This window comes from Aplidium turbinatum, chromosome 5 (genome assembly GCF_918807975.1).
Source record: "Aplidium turbinatum chromosome 5, kaAplTurb1.1, whole genome shotgun sequence".
Classification (NCBI taxonomy): domain Eukaryota; kingdom Metazoa; phylum Chordata; class Ascidiacea; order Aplousobranchia; family Polyclinidae; genus Aplidium; species Aplidium turbinatum.
In genome coordinates, this window is record NC_137476.1 from 11,857,825 (window position 1) to 11,884,053 (window position 26,229).

Genomic DNA, 26,229 nt, shown 5'->3' on the forward strand with positions numbered 1-26,229 from the left:
TTGTGCAGCTGTTCTAACACAAGCTGCTTGCAACAAAGTCAAACGAGTTCCCTTAAAGGGCGAAGCTGCCATCAAGGCCATAACACGATTTTTAAAGAAGACAAATGGCATATTATTACCATCGTAACCAATCAAGGCCGCCTTATCGAAGAACGTCCTACTATTTTGGTATTCAAAAAAGCAATCCTGCTGTTGAGAACTCGATTTAGCGGGAGAAGACAAGCTATATCCCTTAATGGGCTGAGTGGGCTCAGTCACATGCACAGCCCGATCACGATCCTCACATACGTTAAAATCAGGAGACACGATACGCCTCTCACAACCACCCAAATTACGTGTAGCTGGGCGATCAAAAACTAGCGGCGCTGAAAACTGTGAAGGGGGCAAAGCATTACTGCTAATGGCGGCCCCGTGACCTGTACGCTCTGGGGGAGGAGTTCGGTTGTAATTTGCAGACCTTGGCTCTACAGCCTTCGGAAGATCCTTAGCCGCGGCCCCGAGACCTCCTGAAACAGCTGGAAAACATGTGGATTGTACAGGTCCACTTACGGATTGAACAGGCGTGTGGAAAAGGTTAGGTAAATTAAACTGTGATTGATGTTCACTTCTGGAATGCCTAGAAGAGCCCTTCCTAGAGCTACGCCGGGAGCCCAACTCAGAACGATATTCAGCTAAAACTACCTCTTTGCGTTGTTCGGCCCTCAACTGAGCGTCTTTGAGTGCGAACTCAGCAGCTCTAGCTTCGGCTCTCGCGGCGGCCTCAGCAGCTCTCGCTTCGGCCTCAGCAGCTCTCGCTTCGGCCTCAGCAGCTCTCGCGTCGGCCTCAGCTCTCGCGGCAGCCTCAGCTCGTATGGCCTCAGCTCGTATGGCCTCAGCTCTTGCGGCAGCCTCTGCTCGTGCGGCAGCCTCAGCTCGTATGGCTTCAGCTCTTGCGATGGCCTCAGCAGCTCTTGCTTCGGCCTCAGCTTGGATCTGGAGCTCCTCTCGTCTTAACTGTAGGTTAATTTGTGCAACTATCCGTGACGAGCTCTCAGACATCCTAGTGCTTACATTTGAGGCGCTATCCTCAGGATGTATGTCAGCATCCAACCTATCTGACAACTCACTTTCTTTTTGTTCGAAGTTATTTTTTAACGAGTTAAATTCGGGATCTACCCTATCACGAAGTTCTGCCAAGATTGCAGAGTTAACAATTTTACTCAAAAGAGCATGGAAATGCCGTAATTCCTCTTCTAAAGTAGATAACTTAGATCTAAAAATTAACAGTTCCTGCTTATCACTCAAAGAACCTAGGGCCACAGAAAGTTTCCCAATTTGAGTCAAAATATCCCGTCTAAGATGCCGGGCCTCTCGAACTGACTTAGCCTCATCGTTAATGGGTCCCTCCCCAGAATGGCCTGCCCGACCGCAAAGAACATCATCAGGCTTAAACTCAGTCGAGTCGACGGCGGTCGAGTCCCTGTCGCCACCGAGTGTAGACATATTAAATGTTAGGGCTAAATTTAACAATTAAAAAATTAAGTTACACAAACACACAAATTACAGTAGTTATAAAAAACTTAACTGCAAAGACCGTAAAAAATACAAAAAAGAATTTAAATGCACGATACCGTAGCTGTACGAGTATGTGAAGTCCAAACGTCCACAAAACTTGCTTGGATTCTTCCACTTGAATCTTCAAGCACAGATGGATTGCCTTTAATCTTCTTTCTTGCCAATAAATGTCAAAGTTATTTTTCTTCTGTACCAAACTGAGAAGAATTGTCTTTACTTTTCTTTACTTCTTTAGACTACCAACCAATAAGATCTTCTTTTATTATTTCTTTGCTTCTAAGTGCTTCTTAGCCTACCAACTAACCAACTTCGTCTTTTATTTTTTTATGCTTTAATTTCTTGGCCCACCAGCTAACAAGAACTCGTCTTTTATTTTTTATGCTGCCTGTGCTTCCGTACAAACACTAGCCAGAGAATCGTCTTTTATTTTTTTATGGTCACAGCGGTGAACCATAATTTCTTCGTGGGAAAATTGTAACTTAAAGTTCCCGGATCCTTTCGTCTGCATATAATGACCGAAGAAACACACACTTGAACTTCTTTTCAAAAAGTGTATTTCTGTAAAAATTAGCCCACGGCTACCGAAAACGAGGGGGTGCAACGCGTACACCACTGAAAACTGTCACTACAGAACAGATTACTTGGATAAAAGACGGAACTTTTGTCCAGCTAGCAAGCACTAAGCCAACAGTTAAATGTGCGGCCAACTTTCAAACAATCATTTTACGAATGACCAGAATAGATATCAATATCTCAAATTCACGTAGAAAGTAACTGTGACGCAATAAATGAAAGACAATTATGAAGTCATTCCAACAGGTGTTTAAGCTGATGTAATATTTCCTGTTTAAACAGGCCCAAACAGGTCCAAACAGGTCTTATGAACGATGGTGCAATTTTGGCACATGCTTTAGGAATTTCCATGACGTAATATTCAGTAGACTTGAACGGTTTTTATATGACGTTTGATTTGGTGAAAATTGTCGGGAACAGCGTTTCTTCTGCCCAAGATGTATTTTATGTTCTCAGTTCACAGAATTGCTGACTGTTATAAGTGTAAATTATATTTGGAAACTCTGCGTGCTGTGAAATATTTTGTGCAAGGTTACAACTAAAAAGACACTCGATTGTAACGTCGAGAGCCGCGAGTTTTCTTGAATTGCCAATAGAACGGCGAGTGTTGAGAAAAAAACGCAGTGGCAGTGTGAAAAGTCAATGAGTGTCTGGCGTCGTGGTAACGTCAAAAAAAGCTTACGGCGCAATAGGGACGCCAGTGTGAAACCGCTTAGTAGAACACCGCGTATTATTTAATTAAATGCCTGGTGAACAGCCTCATTCAATTTTCGGAATCCTCCTATACCTTGTGAAATTGCGCATTGTTAAGTGTTACGCAATAAACCAATTAGTAGTTTACATTTTCGCTTATTAGTATTACGGTAGTCTTGCTTAAATAGAAGAACGCAAATAGGGAGGCACTAGAAAAACTGACACTTTTTAGGATAGTTGTACTTTCCATCCCTCAAAAAAACTGCTTGAATTTAATATGTCATGCAATAAGCAACGTATCTACATCCAAAATATAAAGTGACATAGGCCACGGGAGAATTTTTTGTATAGGTAATGAAAAGAAACAAGCTTTTTATCATTTAAAACGTGTTATTCACATCATTATGTTTGTTGATCGTCCCCTTCAAAATATTACACATTTGCAAACGTTTAAATAAACCAAGTTTTACTTTAACTTTTATCACAATTTAGAGCTAAAATATCCTCAGAATACACCAAATCAAATGTAATTGTTTTGAGGGAGACCCTCCACTGTTCTATTCGTCTTGGGCGGACACCCGGGCTTCGCTCGTCCGAAGCACCCCCATTTCTACGACTCAGCAGCCGCCACTGTGTACTCCGACGCTTTCTCGTATTAACTACGTGAAAGATGATAGGCTACAGCCTGTGAGCCGGTTGATTTCGCAAGTTTGAATTGGTCAAAAGCGTTTCTGCATTTTGTCAATTGTAAATGCTGCTTTGAAAATGTTAGTATGAGGTACGGTTTGCTACCAACGCCTGCCTGTTCAGTAGGGTGGATTGAAAAAACGTTTTTATAAAATTTGTATTAGCTTGGGGCTGGAAAACTTGCTAATTACTACTAAAACTAATTGTGCAAAATTAGAATGTAATCTGACGAGAGCTTGATCTGCCACGAGCCACTTGAGAATTTACCATTGGGCTATTCCGTGTCAATTCACACAGTCAAGAAATTCAACCTCTTCAATTTTTCTTAAATTTACACGCCTTTTCACTATCTTATATGATGAACACCTGCAAAATTTGAATGAAATTTATTGAGAAACACGAGAGTTATAAAGCATTTAGTTTGGGGGGTCTGCCAAGGGGGCACATTTTTTTGTTTTTGGCCATGTTTGAGGTCCTATTACTGCTTAAGTAAATTAGGTGAGAATCCAATTTTTTACAGGTGATAGTACTGCTGACAAGTATTGAAAACACAACACCGTTCAGCGTTCACATTGTCACTCTAAAAGGTCAAAGACATCCAAATGTGGCCGTTTCCAGCTCTCGGCTAATATTTTCCAAAATTTTAAAACCTTGCCAAGACCCTATTTTTGATTGGTTTTGGCTAAAATTTAGTGGCAAAGTTGTTTACAGGATTCTCTATGAACTGAGAAAATTTCAGTACAAAATATTAAAGGAGTTGGTAGGTATTTAATGTGAAACATGGGTCGAAATGACAAAAAGCAAAAAAGGTCCTTTTAATATCCCGGTTACCCATGACCCCAGTGAAAATTTACACTGAAATTTCATAGAGAAACCTGTAAACAACATTTCTACTAAATTTCAGCCAAAACCAATCAAAAATGGGGTCTTGGCAAGGTTTTAAAATTTTAACTGAGAGCTAGAAACGGCCACATTTGGATGTCTATGACATTTGACCTTTTAAAGTGACAATGTGAACGATGTTGTTTTTTTAATATTTGGCAAAAGTACTATCACCTGTAAAAAAATTAGGTTCTCACCTAATTTACTTAAGCAGTACTAGGGCCTCAAACATGGCCAAAAATAAAAAAAAATTTGCCCCCTCGGCAGACCCCCCAAACTGGATGATTTATAACTCTCGTGTTTCTCAATAAATTTCACTCAAATTTTGCAGGTGTTCATCATATAAGATAGTGAAAAGATGTGTAAAATTTAAGAGGTTGAATTTCTTGACTGGGTGAATTGACACGGAATGGCCCAATGGTAAATTTTCAAATGGCTGGTGGCAGATCAAGCTCTCGTCAGATTACATTCTAATTTTGCACAATTAGTTTTAGTAGTAATTAGCAAGTTTTCCACCCCCAAGCTAATAAAATTTTTACAAAAACGCATTTTCAATCCACCCTACTGTTCAGGTAGGTTATTGAAAATTTAAGAAACAAATCATTGAAAATCATCATATTTCCTCTAATCTATAGTTGCCTGTCTTGTGACACGGTCTTTTTTTAAACATTTTTCAAGAAGATTGACATTTAAACTTCTGAGAACGACACTGAGTGAAATTTGCAACATTATCCTCAAATATACCAATTTTAATGCCCAAAGTTTAATACCTGTTTCTGAAACCAAGCCCTTGAAAACTCTGGGAGCTTGGGGACCACTGCTTTAACCAGTGAGCGGTGAATAGGATGACTAGCCTGCCATTGCAAATAACAGATGAAATCGAAAAATAAGAGCTCCCTTTATAAGGTAGCCTTTAGCATACTTTGAACTGCAACATCGCTGTTTATGAACGTCAGTGTTGTTGTAGGGCTAATCACGAGAATGTCATTCGGTTAGCCATTCTGTTGTCTACACTTTGCTACTGGAGTACAAAGTTCGTCCCAAATGATGATTTTGTAAAATTCCAGATCTCTGCTGTGAACACATTTTCTTGCTATTGTTTTTTACAATCATCCCACTGAATGTGTTCTATTGTCCTCTTGTTGCAATTCGTACGATTCGGCGTCTGTTTCAACTGGCCTCCTCATGTAACGCGGCTGTTGACTTCAATCTGATGCAGTCAAATCAGTTGAAAAGCTTAATATATTCTTGATGGAAACACAATCCCATGACGGAATCTGAATCAATCAGATAACTGAAATACTGGTGTGAAATTTATGTTGTTGCAATTCTTTTATTCAACCTCTTTAGGCCTCAATTGAGTTTACTGAATACGAGAAACATGAAGTAAAGCTATGTTATTTTGATTAGTATTTAATTTGTAATAAAGTTTTTGGTTTCACAATGGTACAATCATCACATATTTCGTTATGTTGGCTATTTTAGCCTACATCGTGTTGGGTATAGCGCTATCTTTTTGAACAATGCTTTACAATTCCATGTACTGCAGTACCCATGCAGTAACAAATTAGTGCAAAATAGACCAATAAGACATTTCGTTTTATTCTAAAAAAAAAAAGTTTGTATTGTCAGACGAGAGCGATTGGCCGACGTAAGGAAGGAACGTTAATTGTCTTGGCAAGAAGCCAATTTCTTACCTTTTCTGCCACAGAAACACTTATTGTGACAAAAAGTTAAGCTTCAAGACTCCTCCGTGATCTCACCCCAAGATGAAAGCATCTGGTGACGTCATACGTGTTGTTTCAAGACCGACTTTAAGCTAAAGACGGTCTTAGTTGTTCTCATTCCAAACATTGTTAATATAAATCTGATTTCCGAAGCGTTTCGGGCGATTGATGCAAGCCATCTGTGGCAATGCAATATATTCTTCATGAAGCTTCCCCGGCGAGTTTTCTACTCGTTTTTCTGTTATGCTGCGTTTGATTTTCAAATACTTTTCGACAATAATATTTTAAACCGTTCACCAAGTGTGGCCTATTGCGTTAAATTCACATAAATTAACGACAAACGTATGATATCTCCAAAAAATAGCAGTATAACATTTGGAGACGGATCAGCAATGACGTGCAATTTTCTACAGAAACACTGGTTAGCAATTGATCAGTGATTGTCATTCACTGAATCATCAAAAACGTCAAAAAAAATGCTAAGAAACGACACAAAAATATATTCAAGTCACAAGTACAATTTAAAACTATTTGCAAGCAAACAACGTAACTTCATGGTAAAAAAATGAAATTGTTTTAACGTGGAAAATAAACTTCAACGAATTGTAGGGAATAGCTAATTGAAATACGTTTCATGTCGCTGCCACTGCGACGGCTTTCCATCCTAAGACTGCAGTGATGGGAGTCAGTGGGTTTGTAACCCAGACAGCCACTTTATCTAGTCAGATCCGTACCCGATAAAGTGGCGGTTTGGGAATGAGAGTACCACCACAGGGGTGAAGTGTAGTTTAGTTAGCGAAGCTGCTCTGTTACATTGTATCAACGTCACTGAAACGATAAAAAACGCCATATTTAAACTTGTTGACATGAGTCACACGTATCGGCATTCCCGTTTGAGCAAACCTATTTGCTTTCGAGGTTACCCCAACCAATGAAGGGGATCAAAAGAACGGATGAGCGACACTAAAGTTCATACCAGGGGGCAACAAGGCCACTGCTCTGAAACGGAACTACAGTTTTTTATGCACAAACGAAGTTTCCACTTTTTACACGTAACCTGTCAGAGCCTGGCTCTCATAGGTCTGGGTGTGTTGCTTTGTTTGCGACAAACTTTTATTAAACTCTTCGAGGCTAATACGGATTCTGGTACTATGCAAGTTCAAGAGAACGATATAAAAAAAACAATTCTCGCTCTTACGCAGCAAACGATCACATTGAATTTAAGAGTTTATAAAGTAAACTTGCAGTTGGCGAATTAAACATCACAACTCTGTCGAACACTCTTCAACAAAAATTTAAATATAGCTTTTTTGCAGTTAGATTTGAGTTAATATGTGAAAATATCAAACTCCTATGTTAATGTAACGTTGTCTGGTGGAAGAACAAATATAAAAGTTAAAAAAGAATTCACGACAAAGGTAGTTTTCTTAACAAATGCTCTGTTGACGCTTATGCAAGGCAGGAACACTCCAACAATTGACTCTCGATATTGCTTTATTGTTACTAAACGTTGATTAGATGAGAATAAAACATTTATTTCTGACCTTTGTTCAAATATTTTCGATCCTCACAGCCATATTTACAAAACCTTGAGTCATGGCCGGAAACCGTCCGGATAACTCATTTTGCGAATCAGCTATTTTAACGTCGAATAATCGTCTAATCGCGTTGGACCGACAAATGATCTGACTCTTAAAGAATTGAATGCCAAGCTGAACTTGTAAACACCGATTCACGTTATGAGAAGTACAAACTAACGTTGTAACAAGGTAAAATTTGAAACAAAGTTGGACGAACAGAAGAAACAGCAAAAACGTGGTAATATTGCTGAAAATTAAAAGTGAATTTAATTGGAGTCGAAACCACTGCTAAAAATTCAAACTCCGAAGATAGCTCTTTGCAGAGCCTCTAGTTTAAAACACCGTTATGGTTGACAATTATGATGGGACGTGGTGTGTTATTGTCGGTGAATCAAAGTTGCCACGCAAATATAATGTTCCTAGCCAATCTTTTTTCCATTGATTCAACGTTTCTTAAGGAAGTGAACCAATGTATAAGAATGTGGATTGTTGTTCGACAAGAAAAGTTTAAAAACCAGACTTCAACTCTGGAACAAAACAATTAGATGTAGACTTGGAAAGCATGGACAACTGAACGCATTGAATCAACGTGATCGTCACGGAATTGTTTTATGTTATTTCAACGTCAAGGTTCGTTGAAATAAAAACACAAATAAACACAGAATTTCCTGAGAATTAAAACGACCTGCATTTGATTGGGGATCCTACTGAATTGCCACCGTTACTTTGTGAGAATAAAACGATTGTTGGAAAACTTGATCAGAATCGAACCAAAGCAAAATGATACAAAAACAAAGAATGTGATCTCATTTCATCTGCAAATGAAAGTAACTTGCTGCTATCCTTAAAATCACGAAAAAAACAAAAAACTACTTTCGGCCCTCCCTGATCAAAGATCTACGTTTGAGGCATAGCGACTTATATACACAAGCCTTGCCAAAGTGTGGACCTATAATGACTGGAGACTGATGTAATTTTGATTTCATAATCCAGGCTAAAGGTAGGCCTGCCATTATTCTTTTTGAAATATTGGTTATGAGAACTAAAATTGTTCAAACGTGATTGCTGGATCTCAGTCAGTGCAAAACTCTTGATTTCACGTTAAAAAACATCTTTCCTTTATAACAGCGTTGCCAGATGTTTGTTGGATTTCCAGGAGAAGTACCAAAATCTACTTCAATACTTGCATGGTAACAGTAGTAAAATCACATAACGTATATACAAAGACTATATTTATCAATTCATACTCTACAATATGATGATGTTCGCCCTTCGTTTCCGAAGATGGCCACTCTAGAATATAAATTTATACCAACAGTTCTGACTTCTGACTGCTTTCAAGCGTACCAGATCAGCCTCCAGTTAAATTTGAAGCTTGCACTTTGGCATGGACTGTGCATATAGGTCTCCATGGATGAGGTAGTTTCTTCACAACACTACGGAAAGGCATTTCATCAACAGCGGGTGTTTCTAACGGCTCGGGTAAAACTGTTGCACAATTCAAAATGCATGATTTTAACGGGTTCACATACTCGCGATATCGACATATCATATGAAACAGCACGGTACGATGCTCCCACAATTCAAAGTGTTAAAAATGTCAATTGTCTAAGTTTCAATTTTCATAAATCCTTCAAACTGCTTTCTGAAAATTCCAAGGACTTAGGTTTTTTAAGACAATCAGTTTTACAATCAACCACCGAGTGTCAGGTTATGTTTTGTGATAATTGTCCAACTGCAACTGCCTTGGCGCAGAACTTTCAAGTGCACTTCTGGATCGGAAGCATTTCGAGTTGGATTTTCCAACCTTGCGGGAATCTGGCTTGTTATTTCCGGCTAGCAGATGTTTGCGTATCCGATGACAACATCGAAAATGTCGGCTTGCTTCAGCATTCGTCTTCGTCTGGTTGTATTTCCATAACTAGGGGTTTGATATCGTCACCATATGTTTTCTGAGCAAAAATTTTACAAAATAAATACAATTTCGAGTTTTTTTAACGTTTAAAGAAGTTGCCATAGGCTAATTAAAACAAACATTGCATTTACCTGGACTTCAGCAAACGCATGAGTGCAAAGGACATTCAAAGTTCTTAATCTAGGTAAAAAGGCCATGATGTTTGCAAATCGATTCCTGCTTCTATATGTAGTTTCTGTGTAGGCTTGCAGTGCGCAGGCAATGGCCAATTGTTGGGTCTCAATGCAGGAGTGCTCATGCACGTCCGAACGATCTGTAAGATAACGCAAAAATTGTGATTAAGAATCTTGATCACATCAGCTCTTGAAAGTTTAAATATTCCAGCAAAACTAATGAAATTTGAAGTACAACCAAAACGCGTGTTGTTCAAGCAGTGAAAGTAAAATCTGCGGAGCGTATCAGAGATGAAAAAGTGTGCTCTTAACCTCTCGAAATATATGTTCCTTCAAAAACAGTCAGTTGCCCGACTACCTCCACACACAGAGCAACACGCGACGTCGTTTGTGGTGAAAGTTAAGGCAATAGAGCAACTTGAAAATGACAAATCTGACGATGTGATTCTTCAATCATCGTGGTCGTTTGTTACACAAACATATTATAAAACTACGACAGTTTGCACATAAATGCCGCCCAGCCAGCAAAGCCCAGTCACTTTTTACCTTAAATCAACGTTTGTAGTCATTGAATTAATGTAAGAAAGGGCTGATTTGCTGGCTAGAGGCAAGAAGGCAGTCGAATGGTGGAAAAAGAAATCTCTATGGTCACTGTGGAAATTAACAGGTGGAAGGTTTTGCTTTTGAGCTTTGACTTTTAGAGTAAAACTTCCACTTTCTTCAATAAGATGAGCCATTCTATTCTTTCAGTGCAGTACATTTAATAAAAACACATTTTCTATTTCAAGCAAACACAACGTACTTTTAGATGATAGTGTTTGCTCCCAAGCTACAGGACAATACATTAAAAACTTAATGAAAAACAGATTTTACCGGCAGAAAACAGAGCAATAGCTGAAAGCGAGGACATTTCTGTGTCGTCCAGCTTCAAAAGGGCAAGATCATCGTGGAACTTGAGATAGTAATCTGCATAGGTTTCCGACATTCCACCTGTCGTGAAGAAAATCAACATGCAAATTGTGCGATTTCGTGGCTCAAACGAGCGACAACGACAAATTGCGAAAATCGTTTGTTATTAATAGCAAGGACCGGTCATAAAACACTTTTGCCATCTGAGCGTACATAACAAACGGTTTAGTCAAGCCAAAAGTATTTCCAATGAGAAAGCCAGTAGCATGTGGATATGAAGGCAGCATTAAATGCAAATGAAGTGAGAGATGCGCTGATCAGATAAGACAAGGATTATGCTGTAGACGAGAAGCTCTAACGCGACGCATGCAAAAATTTGTTCTTTTCACATTGATTCAACCTCTTCAGACGGTGAAAAGGAGTGATTTTGTTCACTGGGTTGCTCTTGAAATTACCTTTAAATAAGTATCAAAAACGACAATTTATGCTAGCTGAAGAGATTGCTTTATATCACTTTATCATATCACATATAACAAAGCAATACGATTGGCTAGGAGCAGCGAAAAACAAAGTGCGTCACCAAGTCAGCTGTTCTATTGAAAATTGACGCTGACAATTTGAAGTCAGACGCATCAATTGTAGTAATCTACTTTTGAAAGCATCTTTTACATACAGAGACATATAAAATAGAATTGCTTGCCAAGAAAGGAAAAGACACATTATGACCACTATAAACATTTTGTTTCTTACAACATGGAAATTGCATCGAGAAAAACGTAATTTTGAATCAACTAAAGAATCTTTCTGTATGATTTAACATTGTTTGAAATAAAGAGGCAAGGGATTTGCAAATGCTTGACATCACCAGTCACAAATTAATTTGGGTTGGCTAAACATTAAATAAGACGCATTATAAACAATATTCATGTGCTGGTGTTATTGTAATTGGTTCAAACGTTTCTTTCGTTTATTTTACTTCTCTCTGGCAACAATGATAGAAGTTAAAACACTGCAATTTGAAAGATTTTAAATTGCTAGTTTCTCTGAAAAATGGGCAATTAACAAAAAATAGTCTCTTGCTATTAAATTTTATGGTAAATTTTAGTGGCCGAGGGAAAAAACAAATGTCTGGATTAACAATTTGCCATTAAAAATCTGCTGTTGAACAAAGTCTGGTGAGCGTATTATGTAATTTTAAAAAGCACTGACCTTGCAAAAAGGATTCTCTTGTGTACAGAATATCAGCACCCAACGTCAAGGCTTTTCTTTGTATGTCGTAAGTGTAATTGGCCTTCAAAAAGAGGATTTCGGTGCAGCCAGCTTTGAGGAGAGATATCTGGTCCTTGAGATCAACATCCCTGCGAAACAAGTCAGAACAAAACCATGAAAGTAGGAATAAACTGATTGGAAAGCTCAATCAGGCTGGTGATGAAAGCACAGTCAAAAATGTAAGCATTTGCAAAACCATGGAGTTTACTTTTGGCATTTTAAAGCAATTTAGACCATTAATTTCAAGGGAATAAAAACAACTGTTAGACTATCGCTGGTCAAGTAAATTTTTGTCGGAGTCGGTTTATTGCCATCTTACATGCAGAATAACTCACATGCAGCAGAATAACTCACATGAAGGTTGGAATTTTCTTACAAAATTTGATCACTTCTTTTATACTAAACTCCATGATGTCGGTGAAGTGCAGAACATGAGCCGCATTGATGATGTTAGTGGTCATGTTGCTCGGTGTGCGAGCGGCAATTTCCTGGGACATCTGCTTGATCCTGGCAAGCAACAAAGTGCTGTGTAAGCGGATGGGAAAAAGATGACATGGAAAATTTAATTGCAAATATAGTTGAAAAGCCGCAAGATCAATTAACTGTGACGTCATTAATGCTAGCTGTATTGGTTGTGAGCACAAGAAACGCTGGTTAGGCAAAAACTCGATTCTTTTGATACAGGAGTGGTCCACACGGGCTTGGGCCAAATTCAATAAAAGTCAATGAAAAAACAAACAATGCTCACAATTCTATGAAGTGGCTGGTTGAGCTGTTGCTAGATGCAGGGGAGTTTGGAGGGGACTGTGAGTTTAGGGTCGAAACTGCTTCTTTACCCTAAAAAGAAATAACCATGTTAATATGCAAATATTTTTGGAAGGGATGAAATCGCTTTAAATTGAACAAAACATATATAATATGTAAGCATAAAGGCGTAAACGAAACATGCAAACTTTTTTTCTTATTTGCCAAACTTGAAAACTATTCAACTGCGGTATCGTCAAGGAAAGAACAGCCGAGCAGATTGCTGATGTAATCCTGTTAGAAGAGAAATGACAAGAAGCATCAGGCACGTCACAAGTTCTGACGTAACAGCGCTTGCCAAGGGCGCCTATGGGTCAATGAAAGATGTAAAAAGCTAGTTGTTGATTTGAAGCTGATTGCCACAAATAATGGGGAAAAACTAAGCAAAACGTATTTGTGGCTGTGTCTTAATGATCACCCTCCTTATAGATGTGTGGGTAACTTATTATGTTAACCGAAATTGCTGCATTTGTACTCAATTACGAACAACAATGCCAATGCAAGGAGTGAATTCCAGGCAGCGTTTGAAAACAGGACTTAATTTCCATCTCAGCTAGCAACAAAGAAGTTTTAAGACGTTGACGTGAGGTTAAAATAATGCAATTCTTACGAGCCAACATGCAAATCAAACGCGCCAAACATGAAACTGAGAGGTAATTGTAAACAACAAACACTTTTCGGTCGCATGATTTGCATCAACATCACAACAATATCATATCAACGTCATAACAATGTGTCAATGCTGAAAACAAATCTATCACCTCATTACTGATAAGGTCGGGTATTCTTAATGGTTAAAGACATCTCTGTTATTAATCATTCTGCGCCATATGTGTCCTTACAAACAAACATCTAAGAGATAAATCGTCTCTAGTTTCTTTGACATCCTACAGAATGGAAATGAAAACCAACGCATTCATGACGGGATTTTTGAATCACAGGCTTCAGAAAAAACAACTTCCGGTCGCAAAGCCTTATCTCTCTTAACAAAGCAGCTTGGTAACATGTTTAAAAAGCACACAAACTTATTTTCAACCAGTATTTCCTTTACACTCACCCGGACGTCCTTTAGATCAGGGGGGTTGTTGCTCTCTTTAAAAGCAGCTCGTATGACGTTTAAAAGCTTCATCTGTTCCTCATTGGGGTCGGTTGGGGTCCATTGTTGGGCCGCCCTCTTGATTCTGTTGGTTAAAACTAAGGTTTTCTTTTGTTGAATTTGATCTTGCGACATGATGCCTGCGTAAAAATGTGAAATAAATATTAATTTGTGTCTTTTTACGTCATTTTAATTAATTCAAGCTTGAATAAGGGATACAACTCGCTAAGGCGTAAAAAAAAGTGGGGGGGAAACCAACCTTCCAACAAACTAAATGTAAAAGTTGCTCCCACGACGAAGGAATTAATGACAAAAATACAGCACTAAATCAGTTTTATGGTGGCCAGTGCCCCCTTTTGCCGAGCTTGCCCCTGGCACAAACTTCTAGTTCTAGGTATACCATTATTTGTGATGTGTGGTCAGGAGAACGTGTTGACGTTTGACATTTTTATTATTGTGAGGCACAGTTCCAAGAAATTGCGTCCTTTATTTCAGAACTGTTGCCAGAATAGGAAGTCGCAAATTTGTTTGGGGTCTAAGTTTGCGAAAATACAAACTTGAATTGAAAGGAAATACAAACTTGAAATAACTGCAAAACTCCTTATTAAACCACATTTTGTGAGCAAATGAAGTTGCTGTCAACAGAAAAACTAAAAATAGTTGGGTAGTTTTTTTCTGCAAATATAACGTTCTAAAAATACAGATTTTATTTCCGTTTAACTTTTGACGGATTGATGCACAAACGGACGAGGGTCAACAAAACCAATCCATACGCACCCAGACAAATTTAGGGCTCGTTGAAACAAATGCTAATTGAAAAGAAGGTTTGTTACGAGTGACTAAGCTAAAAATAACCCTGCTCCCACATCATTGGTCCATTCAGTGATAAATTTTAAGTCACTGTCTCGAAGAGAAACAAAGTGATTCGAAGAATCAAAACTAGAAATCTACCCCGGACTAACATTGCTTGCCAAATGCTAAAGTATCTGCCAGACATAATTTGTCTTGGCAACAATTCAAAAAGCTGCATTGGCATTACATGCAACTACTACAGGTTACGTAATAACCAACGACTAAAAGTCTGGGAGATATACCAACTTAATTTTTAAAGGTTGTTTTGATAAAAAAGGAACAAGCTTCCAGGTATCAGACATTTGGTTTGCAAAGAATTCGCAGTTTTAAACTACAGTAATAAGAACTGATTGCAATTGAAAAGGGATTAAGAACATATGAACTCCAGCACCGAATCTTGAGATTAGCGGTGGCACCTATCCCTCAGTGGCCTCCAATCTCGGGGGTGGGATGCAAAAACAAGTTAAGATATCAAACGCTCGTGTGGTTTTACACCAACATCTAACTGCACGAGATTAAATTCTATAAACAGAGCATAAATTATTTATTAAAGAGAGTTTTCCAGATTAATATGCATTATTTTTCGAAGCGCCATAACACAGTTACAAAACAAAAATACAATGATTGCACTCGTCGTTTTGAACCGCAGCTTCGAATTAGAAATCGACTGTGTAGGGGAATAGATTTAGCATTCCAACATGTTGGATCACTGCAAAATATTTGTGCAACCGGCCACTTTCGACTGCTTGTCCATTAGCTGAAGTAATTTCACTTTCTGTCACACAAACCGTCATCATTCAATCAATAAGCCATTCAAAATGAGTGTATTGATGGAACTCGCTATGGCTGTGAATTGCAAGAAGCCAGGGAAAGATAAAAAAATATCTTACGAATAAAAAATCAAAATAAAACACTGCAGAAGAAAATCGAACCCTAACCCTAACCCAACCAGGAGCGAGACATCAACTTGGTTATCAGGTTCAAACAATGAAAGTCAAACGTTACATCGAAATTTACGTCGATTTCGATTTCATTTTCAGTGTTGTTAAAATCGTTAATTTGTCAAACGGCGTTTTAATGTTGAAACTATCCTTTGAGGAAAACAAGCTCGTTTCTTTCAGTGGAAAATTTGCCAGTGGCTCATAGACCACAGAACAAACTCGACAATCTCAGTTATTTTTATGCAAACAAATTTCATATTAACTGGCGTCATTTTAACGTAATTTGGATGAATTCGACCCTAGTTTATACTTTTTTGGTAATTCTGGTCTGATTCCGGAAAACCAATTAAATGGCAGCCCCCTTGTCTGGCAAGATAACTTTTACTGTAGACTACAACCAATCTCTAATATGGCTGCTCTCTTGCAGTTTCTCAGTATACTCATCGACACCCTGGGATGGTGAAAAAATAGAACTTCGGGTCGGAAAGATTGAACGATAAAAGATTCTTCGCAGGATATTCCTCGCTGGCAACCAAACCAAAAAATTCAAAAAAAGCTAAATATGTGCTACAGATGAAAAGTTACGTGGTCGGTTGATCAAACATGTTTTTATTCTGCATTTTGATCAAATTTTTAAGTTACGTTAAATTCTTAAAAACTAATGAGTTTCTGAGGGTTGGAAGTAACAAAAAGTATCAAACTGTTACTCGAATACGTTGAAAAGACGCAAAGCTACTTACATTCTCGTTTCATGCCGATTTCAATGCATTTCCTAAGACGACATGCTTGGCACTGCCTCCTGTTGCTTTTTGTGATGCTGCATTGGTTACGGTAAGAACAGGTGAATGATTTCCCGTTTTTGACGCTTCTCCTACAAACAAAAATGAGTTGTAATAACCTATGGCAAGACCACAAGCAACGTTTTCTATCGTGGCATCAAAGTCCATCTAAGACATTATAGCAACACGTTCTAGTCATGCATCAGTGTATCGGCACACATTGCATGTAGTGGTTGATGCTTTTTGTCCCAGGCAAGCTAATAGTGAGAAATAAAAACGAAATAGCGTTTCACTTTAATTCACCATCCATCTAAAAGATTATGTCAGAAGCAACGTTCAGAATAAAATGAAGTTTCATTTCAGTAAAAACAACTTTTCCAAGTGGACCGAACTTCAATCTTTGTTGTGCGCGTAGCCCTTCATTGTTGAGAGGCTGTTGACTCAAACAACTCTCACAACCTATTCCGTGTTACCTGTTTGAAAGCTCCATAGCTAGTATCTAATACTTTATGAAGCAGACTTTGCTTGCAGTTCACAATGTTATTTTGTCACGTGTTGTAGTTTTTAATACCAAATAACTGCCTGTGCAGTAGAGCAAAATTCTTTCATACTCTCAATAGCAGGGGTTCTTAAACTGGGGTCCGTGGACCCCCAAGGGGTTCACGGACTAGTTTTAGGGGGTCCATGAAGGCCCAATGAAAATCTTAGTTTATAATTCCAAAAATTGAATAAATTTTTCAAAAGAAAAGAGATTATGTTCAAACAACGCTGATGATTTTCCTCAGGTCATCGTTACTCATTGCTTTTTACATCGCCATGCATTAGCATCGAAAACTCTTCCAACAAATTTGAAAGATATTTTGTCTGGTAGTGTGAAAATCGTTAGTTTTATCAGAGCTTGTGCCTTGAACCATCGAATAGGCTATTCAAGAAGTTATGTCAAGAAATGGGAGCGGAACATGAAATTCTCCTCTATCATACAGAAGTTTGCTGGCTGTCAAGGGGACAAGTTTTGAAGCGCTTATTTGAACTTCAAATGGAAATTTCTTTTTTTCTAAGAGGCAAAAATATTGAACTCTCAAACCAGTTTAACAGTGAAGAGTTTATTCAAGGGTTCTTTACTGCGCGCAGACATGTGCAGACGTTTGGAAGCATTGCAAAACTCTTTCTGAGGTTGCTGCTTAGCCACAGAGGATATTAAAAATACAGATGGATACGTTACTCTTTCTTCGTTGAACTGGAATCTACCGGTGATGAGGACCTTGCAAAAGATGAGTTCATTGAACTAAGGGCAATGGAATCATTAAGAATGTCCTTCAATTCGAAAAGTATTGGCGTTTTTTGGAGTTCGTTGACGCAAGCATATTCTCTTTTGGTAAAGAGAGACATGGCTGCTTTAATCCCTTTTGCGACTACATATTTATGTGAGTCAGGATTTTCATCCTTGGTAACTATCAAAACAAAGAGTCGAAACCGGTTGGATGCAAAGGATGACATGCGTGTTGCCCTAATGAAATTAAATTCAAGATATTGAAAAACAATCTGCATTCGCTATTTCAAAACAAAACTTAAATTTTGTTATCAATTCATTTTGATGCGTTATGTCCAATTCATCCTGATCAAACAAGTTTCTCGCACTAGGCCACAAAGGGGGTTCACGCAAACCAAAATTTGTTTTAAGGGGTCCGCGTTAAAAAAAGTTTAAGAACCCCTGCAATAGCTCAATAGTATGCTTCTTCTGCATCTACGTGATTGGAAAAAAAGAAAGAAAAACAGCAAAACCTGTACACAACCTCTTTGGTAAAGATATAATTCCAGACATAGTTGAATGTAAAAAAATCTCAATTTTTGTCACGCAACTCACTGGCTGTCATGAAAGACATTTTCGAACAGTTACAAAAAGCAACTATTTGCACCAGCAGACAAATGAAAAACGAGGTTAATATTTGCTTCGTAAGCAAGAGTCATGCTAACATGGAATCTGTGCCAGCCTAAGCATTTCGTTGACATTACAGGTGTCTGCGTATAAGAGATTAACATAAGGTTTAGAATATCAAAAAAAACAATGACATTTGGTTGGGACTGCATCCTAATTGATAATAATCGTGTGGCATCTATGCTACCTTCAAAGAAACATGTAAACATTTCAACGTGAAAAGAGTAGAGTAGCTTCGTTTTAGAGTAAAAAGTAGCTTCGTTTTTTTCGCTTCGTTTTTTTCGACGAAAATCAAATATAACATCTAACAAAACTTAACTGAACAACACCTACTCATTACATCGTGCAAACATCTGTGGCGTACGGAAGCCAATGCAACGGGAACGTCAAATTACTTAAGTTACTTAAGAAAGTCAAATTACTTACAAGAGTTGTAAGAATTCGCTTGCACTGCAGGATGATGATTTCATTGTTTAAATACGTTTTTATTCTGATACGCGGAACTTCAAAGAGCTTGGTCTACACTAAAATGACTTTCCTCTTTTTGACGCAGTTTTTACCAGATTCAATAGCCATGTCCAGAATTATAGGCTGGTGAACTTGTGCTAGTCAGGTTAGCCTCCTCCAATGGGTGGCAATTTTTGGTTTATGACTTGGGTCCAATTTCGACAATAATTTGTGGAAATCTACCTGTCCTCTACCCAGTGTGGAGCAAACGCAACAAGTTAAGAAATAAAGACACATTTTGAAATAGAGTATTGCTTAATTTTTACAATCACTAGCGGTTTTGATAAAACAAAAATACTTTTCAAGCAGATTTCCAGAAATGCACTCACTAGCACATAGGGTTGTCACATGACCTAAAACTCGGACAAAATAATATATTGTATAAAAATGTCTGAATTTCAGACTAATACTGTCCGAAATCTTCTAGAATCACCTGGCAACCCTGCTAGCCCAGATGTTTACATTTTTTTAAATACTATATTCGTGAGTCTTGTGTGCCCTTTGTAATTTCTCGCTGTTTCTATAATGTTAGTGAAATGCAACAAAAGGCCGACCTTTGAAAATCATGATTACGCTTTCACAGTAGATGCAACACAAGAAATGGGATTAATTTGCAATATGCGCCAGTCTAATATGTTGGCACAACACACACTTGGAGTAAAGACATACAAACAGTTCGTGCCAAGAAAATCTAGGTCAGCGGTAAAGTCGGCGTTACCACTAAGTCATAGTTAACCTTCATTTACGTCTATTTTTTGTAGCCAGATGAAGACTTGATGACAAAGTAGAATCATCAAGAAACCAATACACGTTCCAGTAGGTTTAATGAACTACCGCTTGGTTAGCAAAACACATTCCTGACTTTAGTTTTCCGAGAAAGGTGTGGTGTTGTACAAACACTGAGATGGAATCAGTCAAAGGCCGCCATTTTATCGAGGTTGAACAAAAAGTGAGCCTGAATATGAATTACGTGCACACCCAGACAGCAAATCAACCGTTTTTTACATTGTAATGTAAAAAAAAGGTTGACTTGCTGCTGCCTGGGCAAAAAGGTTGAATATTATTTCAAAACCAGGTGTTGGTTATGTAAACCAAATTGTAGTTTATTTTGACCCTGTTCTTTAGACGACTTGTTTTTACGATATTTGTGTTTTTTGAAATTTTTAACATTTTCATTAAAAAAAAAAAACTGAGCAATTTTTGTAACCTTGTGAAGTATAGCAAAAATATCTTCTTTGTATGCCACGCTTGTTCCAGGCTTAGGCGCTCAATCCGCTCATGCATAGTTCTTTTCATTTATCCCGGTATTTGATTGTATTAAAACTATACTGCTGAACTAAGCTGTAGGAAAGTTATTACCGCATATGGTGGCACTGAATTTATGAAAAATTTGCAAATCTAGACATGCAAAAGAAAGAATTCTGAAGCAATTCTTCCAAGTAAATGCAACACTGCTTTATTCTGTAGTTTAAAAGAAGTTGGCATTAAAGTAAATATCCGAATACTTGCTGAATCGGGTTGGCTAAGTGATTTGGCATTATTCTCCAGATTATTTTCTAGGAATTCAAATATTTTTACAACCTAAAGGTGCCTCTAACTAAAAATGGCAAGAATATTGTAGAACATTGACATAGGCAATTGCAACATCGCAGCCAGCAAATCACTTCTTTTTAACCTTAATAAAACACGTTGAATCAATGTAAAAAAGACCGATTTGGTTGCCGAGTTGGGCATGCAACATAAGCTGAGAATTTTTTCGTCGTACCTAAAAAATCCTTTGCATCCCTCGCAGGTGAGAGCGTTGAAATGGTAACCGGTCGCTTTGTCGTTGCAGACCCCACACACCTTCCACGAATCGTCGTCGTCATCGTCGAATAGCTGCTGACGGCTTTGATTGGAAAGATTGCCGCGAGCTTTGTCTTGGGGTGATAATCTAACCAACAATTGGCTAAACTGTCACTTTTATGAATCATAACGTTGAAACAATGGAACGGCTAAGTGTTTTTGCGGAAGTTTATCGCAAAACAGTTGAGGATACAAACGAGATTCTACAAAAATATGAAATTAATCAAATCGAGAAAAAGTGAAATGTCACGTTATTGCAACAAGTCTGCATTAATCAGTGTTATTCTACTTATCCATCGCATAATATCAAGCAATTTAGACAGACACTCAGCATTTATCACTAATGAAAATGTGAAAAATATAGGAAGTAATCAAGTAATTTTTTTACTGTTTTGGAGCGCTTTTCTGTGGCAAACTCGGAGATGTCCCATTGCGTTCGTTGGAACCAGGGCTTTGCAGTTCTAAAAATAAAATATTAAGGTGTGATCAACAATCGACAGTGTACCTGCAGCTGCACACTTGATTGGGTAAGTGCATTCGTTATGCAGTTCATCAAAAATAACAAACCATGTCTAAAAAAGGAAAAAAAACATTCACATTGATAGAAAATTTATTTTTCCGCATCATCAAATGTATCTTTTGCTGAGTGTATTTCACCCTACACCAGTGCAGCTTCGGTTGAACTCCCATACAGCCCAAAAGTAAACCCGAGAGATCGGAGCTCACCTTTGCGTTGGGCAGATAATTTATAGAAGTCTTCAAGGGCCCGTTGGTTGATTGCAAATCCTCCGCGAGCGGCAGGATGTTGTAAAGAAAATGCGAAGTTTTCATTAATTAATCTTCTTTTCATGCTGCTCAAATCATTGAAAGAGTTCTTGTCTGCAAGGATCAGTTTATTAGATAAACCTTTTAAAAATAAAAGAAAATTTAATCTACATTTTGTTCGAACGGAAGCGATAAAAGGAAATCCGGATCCGCATGAATGATTCATTACAAATGGTGGCAAGTGACGTGGCTTCCGGGTTTTAACTCAATTCGTGAATTTTTATATCTAGCATGATCAGCTGATTCTATGCCACGCACAGCATGGCCACGTACATCTGTATTTCGAAGGATATTGAACAGTGGTACAGAGAAATAATCATTCTGGACATCCTATCAACAGTGTGCTTCTGAAGGAAGTCTGGAAGTAGTGCTGACTGGTGTCATGAATAATAATTACTGATTCTCTCTGATCAGGCCTCAAAAAAGGGGGGGAGTACGACTATATTGTTAGTAGCGTAATCAATTGCACATGCAAATGGTTAAACCAAAGCTAGTTGCCGATGCGGATTTCCATCAAACGTTCTGAAGATAGATTAATTAAATTATAACAGTAGTCCATATGGCAACTTTTCTACAGAACAAGTGGGTCGTCGAAGGTTAATCTTACACTGCTAAAGCTCGACGACCCTGAAACATCAACCATCAACCTAGGATGTGGGGTATTGGGTTGCCAAAACGCGGCTAAGCAAGGTTGACAAGTTAGTGGGTGGAAGTTTGGATCATTGGCTTGAAGCAGATCATACAACATAAATTAATCACTTATGGTTTACCGTCTAAATGCCACATCCTGTGCGCCAAGAAAAAAAAATAAACAACAATGATGAATAAAGGCAAGAAAAAAAATGATGTCTTCAAACATCTGTTGACTCGGTTCATGATAGAATAAGAATATACAGCAGTGGATGCAGCTGTCTTACATGAACCACAAGTAATAAACAAACTGATTAACAGCTTCACAAGATGCAATGAGTTAATTCTTGGGTCGGTAAAGCATCGTAAGTTCAAGAATTTCAATGCATTGATAGAAACCTTCGTTCGAAGCAGAAGGTAAGCGGATATGCGTGCGAGAACCAGACATCTTGTACATTTTAATGCTGTAACTTTGTGGCAAGCTTTTCATGCCACAAAAATGACACTCTACGACTACGTGATAGATATCAAAAATTAAGCTTAAAAAAATCAACTACAGTACCTTCTTCGTTGGAAGACAGTCGGTCGTGATTACTACGCACTATTTCCATTGGCTCGTCTTCGCTTTCTGCGGACGAAGCAAAACAAAAAGCCATTTCTGGCGAAGAGGTGTCCTTAACAGTTCTTGATTGACGTTCGTTACTGTTGGTATCAAAGTTACTTTGCGGGTACAAATGGTAGTAAGGTTTTTCCGCGTTTATGACAGTGCCTGCAGTCATCATCACTATTCAATACAATCCACTGTATAGCTCTAATCAGAGTTCCATTGAATGACATCAAGTTTCGACATAAATCTCGATGAGACATCAAATTTATTACCTACATAATAAACCTATGTTCAACGCACTGCAAAAAGTTGAATTAAAGTTTAGAAACGTACATTCGTACTAAATAAATCAGCTAAGCACATTCAATTTTAAAGGTAAAACATGGGTCAAATAATGAATTTTGCCAGTTGGAGATTTACCGAATTCATAGCTCGTATACAATGCAGCGAATTAACTACCTTACATAGTTTTGTCCTTTCTGGAAACTTTATACAGGGCGTAAGAACATTCATGAAATAATAAATTTGTTGTATTATGTATTAATTTCAGTAGGAAAGGCATGCTGTTGTTTACTTGCTTTTACATGAGAAACCTCACTTTGAATTTTATGGTTTAACTTCTGGATTCGAGTCATTTGCAACAAACACCACCGCTATCAACTTCAAATTATGCCGCTACGAATAAAATCGAAGCTAAATCCGAAGTCATGCCTTAAGAGCAATCAAGCGACCGTATTGCTTGACTTTCAGAACAACTAAATGGAACGACTTGTGCTGCAGGATTACAGTTTTATAAAAAGCCACCAAAAAAACCAAACTGAACAAACTTAAATAAATTCTTCTGATCATGGTCACGATATGCCTTAGGCTAATTGCCATTGGTTAAGTTTGACCTAAAGGCGCTTATGTAGGTGAAGCATGAAACGAGAAAACACGATTCACGGCCGAATTGGAGTTTCTTGCTAAACCACGTAGCGCACAAAATCTCCCACAAGAGAGCGGTTATATATATACAAAATACAACCATGCAGGTTAGTGAAAAACTGTGATTTTACATTAAGAATACTTACCTGCAGTCATTAGTCGCTATCAATTCATTCCCTTAAAAACATATATTGCTAACTACCTGATTCTACAGTGTGAACAACACTGTTCAAAAATAGATATGGTTTCCTCATAAGGCGTAAACATATGCGACTGCAATGCACGAAATTGACATTGCCATTTACATGCTACAACACTGATGAAGGAGCAATTAAGCTTCCGCCTGAGGCAATCAAACAATCTTTGATGTTGCCTTATATTCCTTTAAATTGTATGTTATCGTAGATAAAGCTGACTTTGAATGCATGTAAACATCTGGCAATAAATAAACCAATTTCTCGGCTTTGAGTTAGGTGCTGTGCAATCAAGCGTTACGCCTCTGTGCGCAGAGTGGTGCCAAAAAAATAGACAGGTTTTCTCCAGCTAGAAAATCGTCCTTTTTCACATTGATTCAACGTTGATGGAAAGACTTGCTGGTGGGATATTGTCAAGTGTTTACCGCATTTTCAAAGCAAAACATGGATACATTTTCAGCAAATGACTCAAAAACCTGTTCAAAATGTATGCCATTTACATAGAAAAAATGGATTTTAGTGAAGATCTCACATACACGTAGAAAAGTTAATGAGCTTTGAAAGAAAACCAGGTTAACAAAACCTCAAAATGTGTATGCAGAGCAGAAAATAGTCATGCGAAAACTTATTGATCAAACTCAAGCCAAAAAAGCGAGGTGGAAAATTATATGCAAATGAGCAAGCAGCACACTGGCAATGTAAAATAGAATATATACGTCCAGAAAGTTAAAGGTTAGATGCGTTGAGCAACGGTAGTATAAATATCATTGGTTGCTGATGCAAAAGGCATAATGGGGTGTTTCTAAAAGGCGAATAACACAAAAATCCTCTTTCAACAAAAAAGCAATTTCGAAATATCAGCCAGAAATTAGTTATGTTTATCGTTATTACGCACGCGTTATTGAAAATTAATATAAATTACAGACTTAGAAATTAAGTGTGTCCGAAACATAGTATTTTCTTTTGGGCGAAACGAAATTTTATTCTATGAAAGGCGATTTTAATATAATGAAGTACTTCACTGGGAAACATAATTTGACAGAAAACAAAAGCAAGAAAATTCGAAACAAAATGGGAGGGGCTTCAAATATTTCTGCGTTAAAACGCTCAAGCCCAGATATGATCTCACCAAAAACAACGTGCTTTCAACGTACCGATACTCTTATGCGCTTCATTTTAAGCTTGTAGTGAAATTAAATTGTTTTTACTTTAAAAGAAAAAGAAAACAAACTCTACAACAAAATTCAATCCACCATGGTGTTAACGCCGCAACGAAAAAAAAAATATTTCCACATTTATTGATACGTTCAAAAACCAAAAAGTATTTTTACAATGTACAGTAATTAAAAAACATGGCAAAAATGCTTAAAATCTCAATTGAGGTCATTTCATGTAGTCTATAGATCACACATACGTATCAACCAAAACATCCGCTGTGACATTACAATTCAATCAGAATTCAGTTCGGGCCTGCCAATCAAAGCAACAATCGCACACTTCATGTGCTGCCTTGACGATCATGCGAGAAATTGAATGGTTTATCATTTTTGTCGTATCAAGAGTTACGTCCGGTGGTTGAAGATTTAAATGGACGATAAGTAAAGGAAGCCAATCTTCGTGTCCAACTTCAGGCACGTAATATGAAGTATCTGACCAAGATATAAACAAGCGCTCTTGAGCGGTGTCGAACAGGCGCCTACGCAACCATCGGATAAAATAAAGTGAGAAGTTTCATCTAAGCATTTGCTGAAAAAAAGAGATATATTTTACTCCAAGACAAGAATGGTTTTAAAAAACCCCAGCTGCCACACTGCACGCTCATTTTTCCTCAGTATACAGTAAAAGGTTTTCTAGCAGCAAGTAGGACCTTTCGATATACAACTCAGTCGCAACAGAATGTGTTGTCGATCTGTGATCTATCAATCAAATTTAGAAGGATCGATAGAAGTATAAAAGGAATTATAAATTTTTGTTTCAACAGTTATAGAAATCACATATCTTGAATCATAGAGTATAAAGAATTCCCTGACTTAACTGTCTGCCAAAGACAAGGCTCGGATGACACTGTAGACTGCGCAAGTTAAATGCGAACATGATCATGCGAACTGCATAGCGGCTATGAAACATTGAAACACTCTCAATTGTTTGAAAAATAATTAACTTCTAAAGCTGTTGGACCTTCAATCCTTCATCCATGTGCTATGCTTTCTGTGAAGCAGCCTCACTACCACTTCTCTGTCAGCTCAGCTTTGCCAGTCTTAGTTGATAGACCACACGTCAAATACGGAAGTCGATAACCTACTTCATTTACGTAGGCCTATGAGTAT

At 37.9% G+C, this 26,229-nt stretch overlaps 1 protein-coding gene across 1 annotated transcript; it reads right to left on the reverse strand.

Moving 5' to 3' along the window:
* Positions 1 to 5,705: 5,705 nt before the first annotated feature.
* Positions 5,706 to 23,078, reverse strand: LOC145770050 (nuclear receptor subfamily 1 group I member 3-like). The gene is made up of 12 exons (XM_082581638.1): positions 22,740 to 23,078; positions 21,449 to 21,601; positions 21,111 to 21,183; positions 20,643 to 20,810; positions 16,396 to 16,526; positions 13,824 to 14,002; positions 12,711 to 12,799; positions 12,317 to 12,469; positions 11,903 to 12,051; positions 10,658 to 10,774; positions 9,743 to 9,924; positions 5,706 to 9,648 (listed from the first exon to the last, which is right to left on the reverse strand). The coding sequence occupies exons 1-12, from the start codon at positions 22,957 to 22,959 to the stop codon at positions 9,583 to 9,585; spliced, it is 1,680 nt and encodes a 559-aa protein (XP_082437764.1). The 5' UTR covers positions 22,960 to 23,078; the 3' UTR covers positions 5,706 to 9,582.
* Positions 23,079 to 26,229: the final 3,151 nt, after the last annotated feature.

Excerpts from the sequence above, each read along its gene's own strand:
- LOC145770050 (XM_082581638.1), bottom strand. The coding sequence starts at position 22,959 with ATGATGACTGCAGGCACTGTCATAAACGCGGAAAAACCTTACTACCAT. Across the intron at positions 20,811-21,110 it reads CAGAAAAGCGCTCCAAAACA|ATTATCACCCCAAGACAAAG; the intron begins GTAAAAAAATTA and ends ATTGTTGGTTAG. Across the intron at positions 9,649-9,742 it reads ATGCGTTTGCTGAAGTCCAG|AAAACATATGGTGACGATAT; the intron begins GTAAATGCAATG and ends ATTTTTGCTCAG.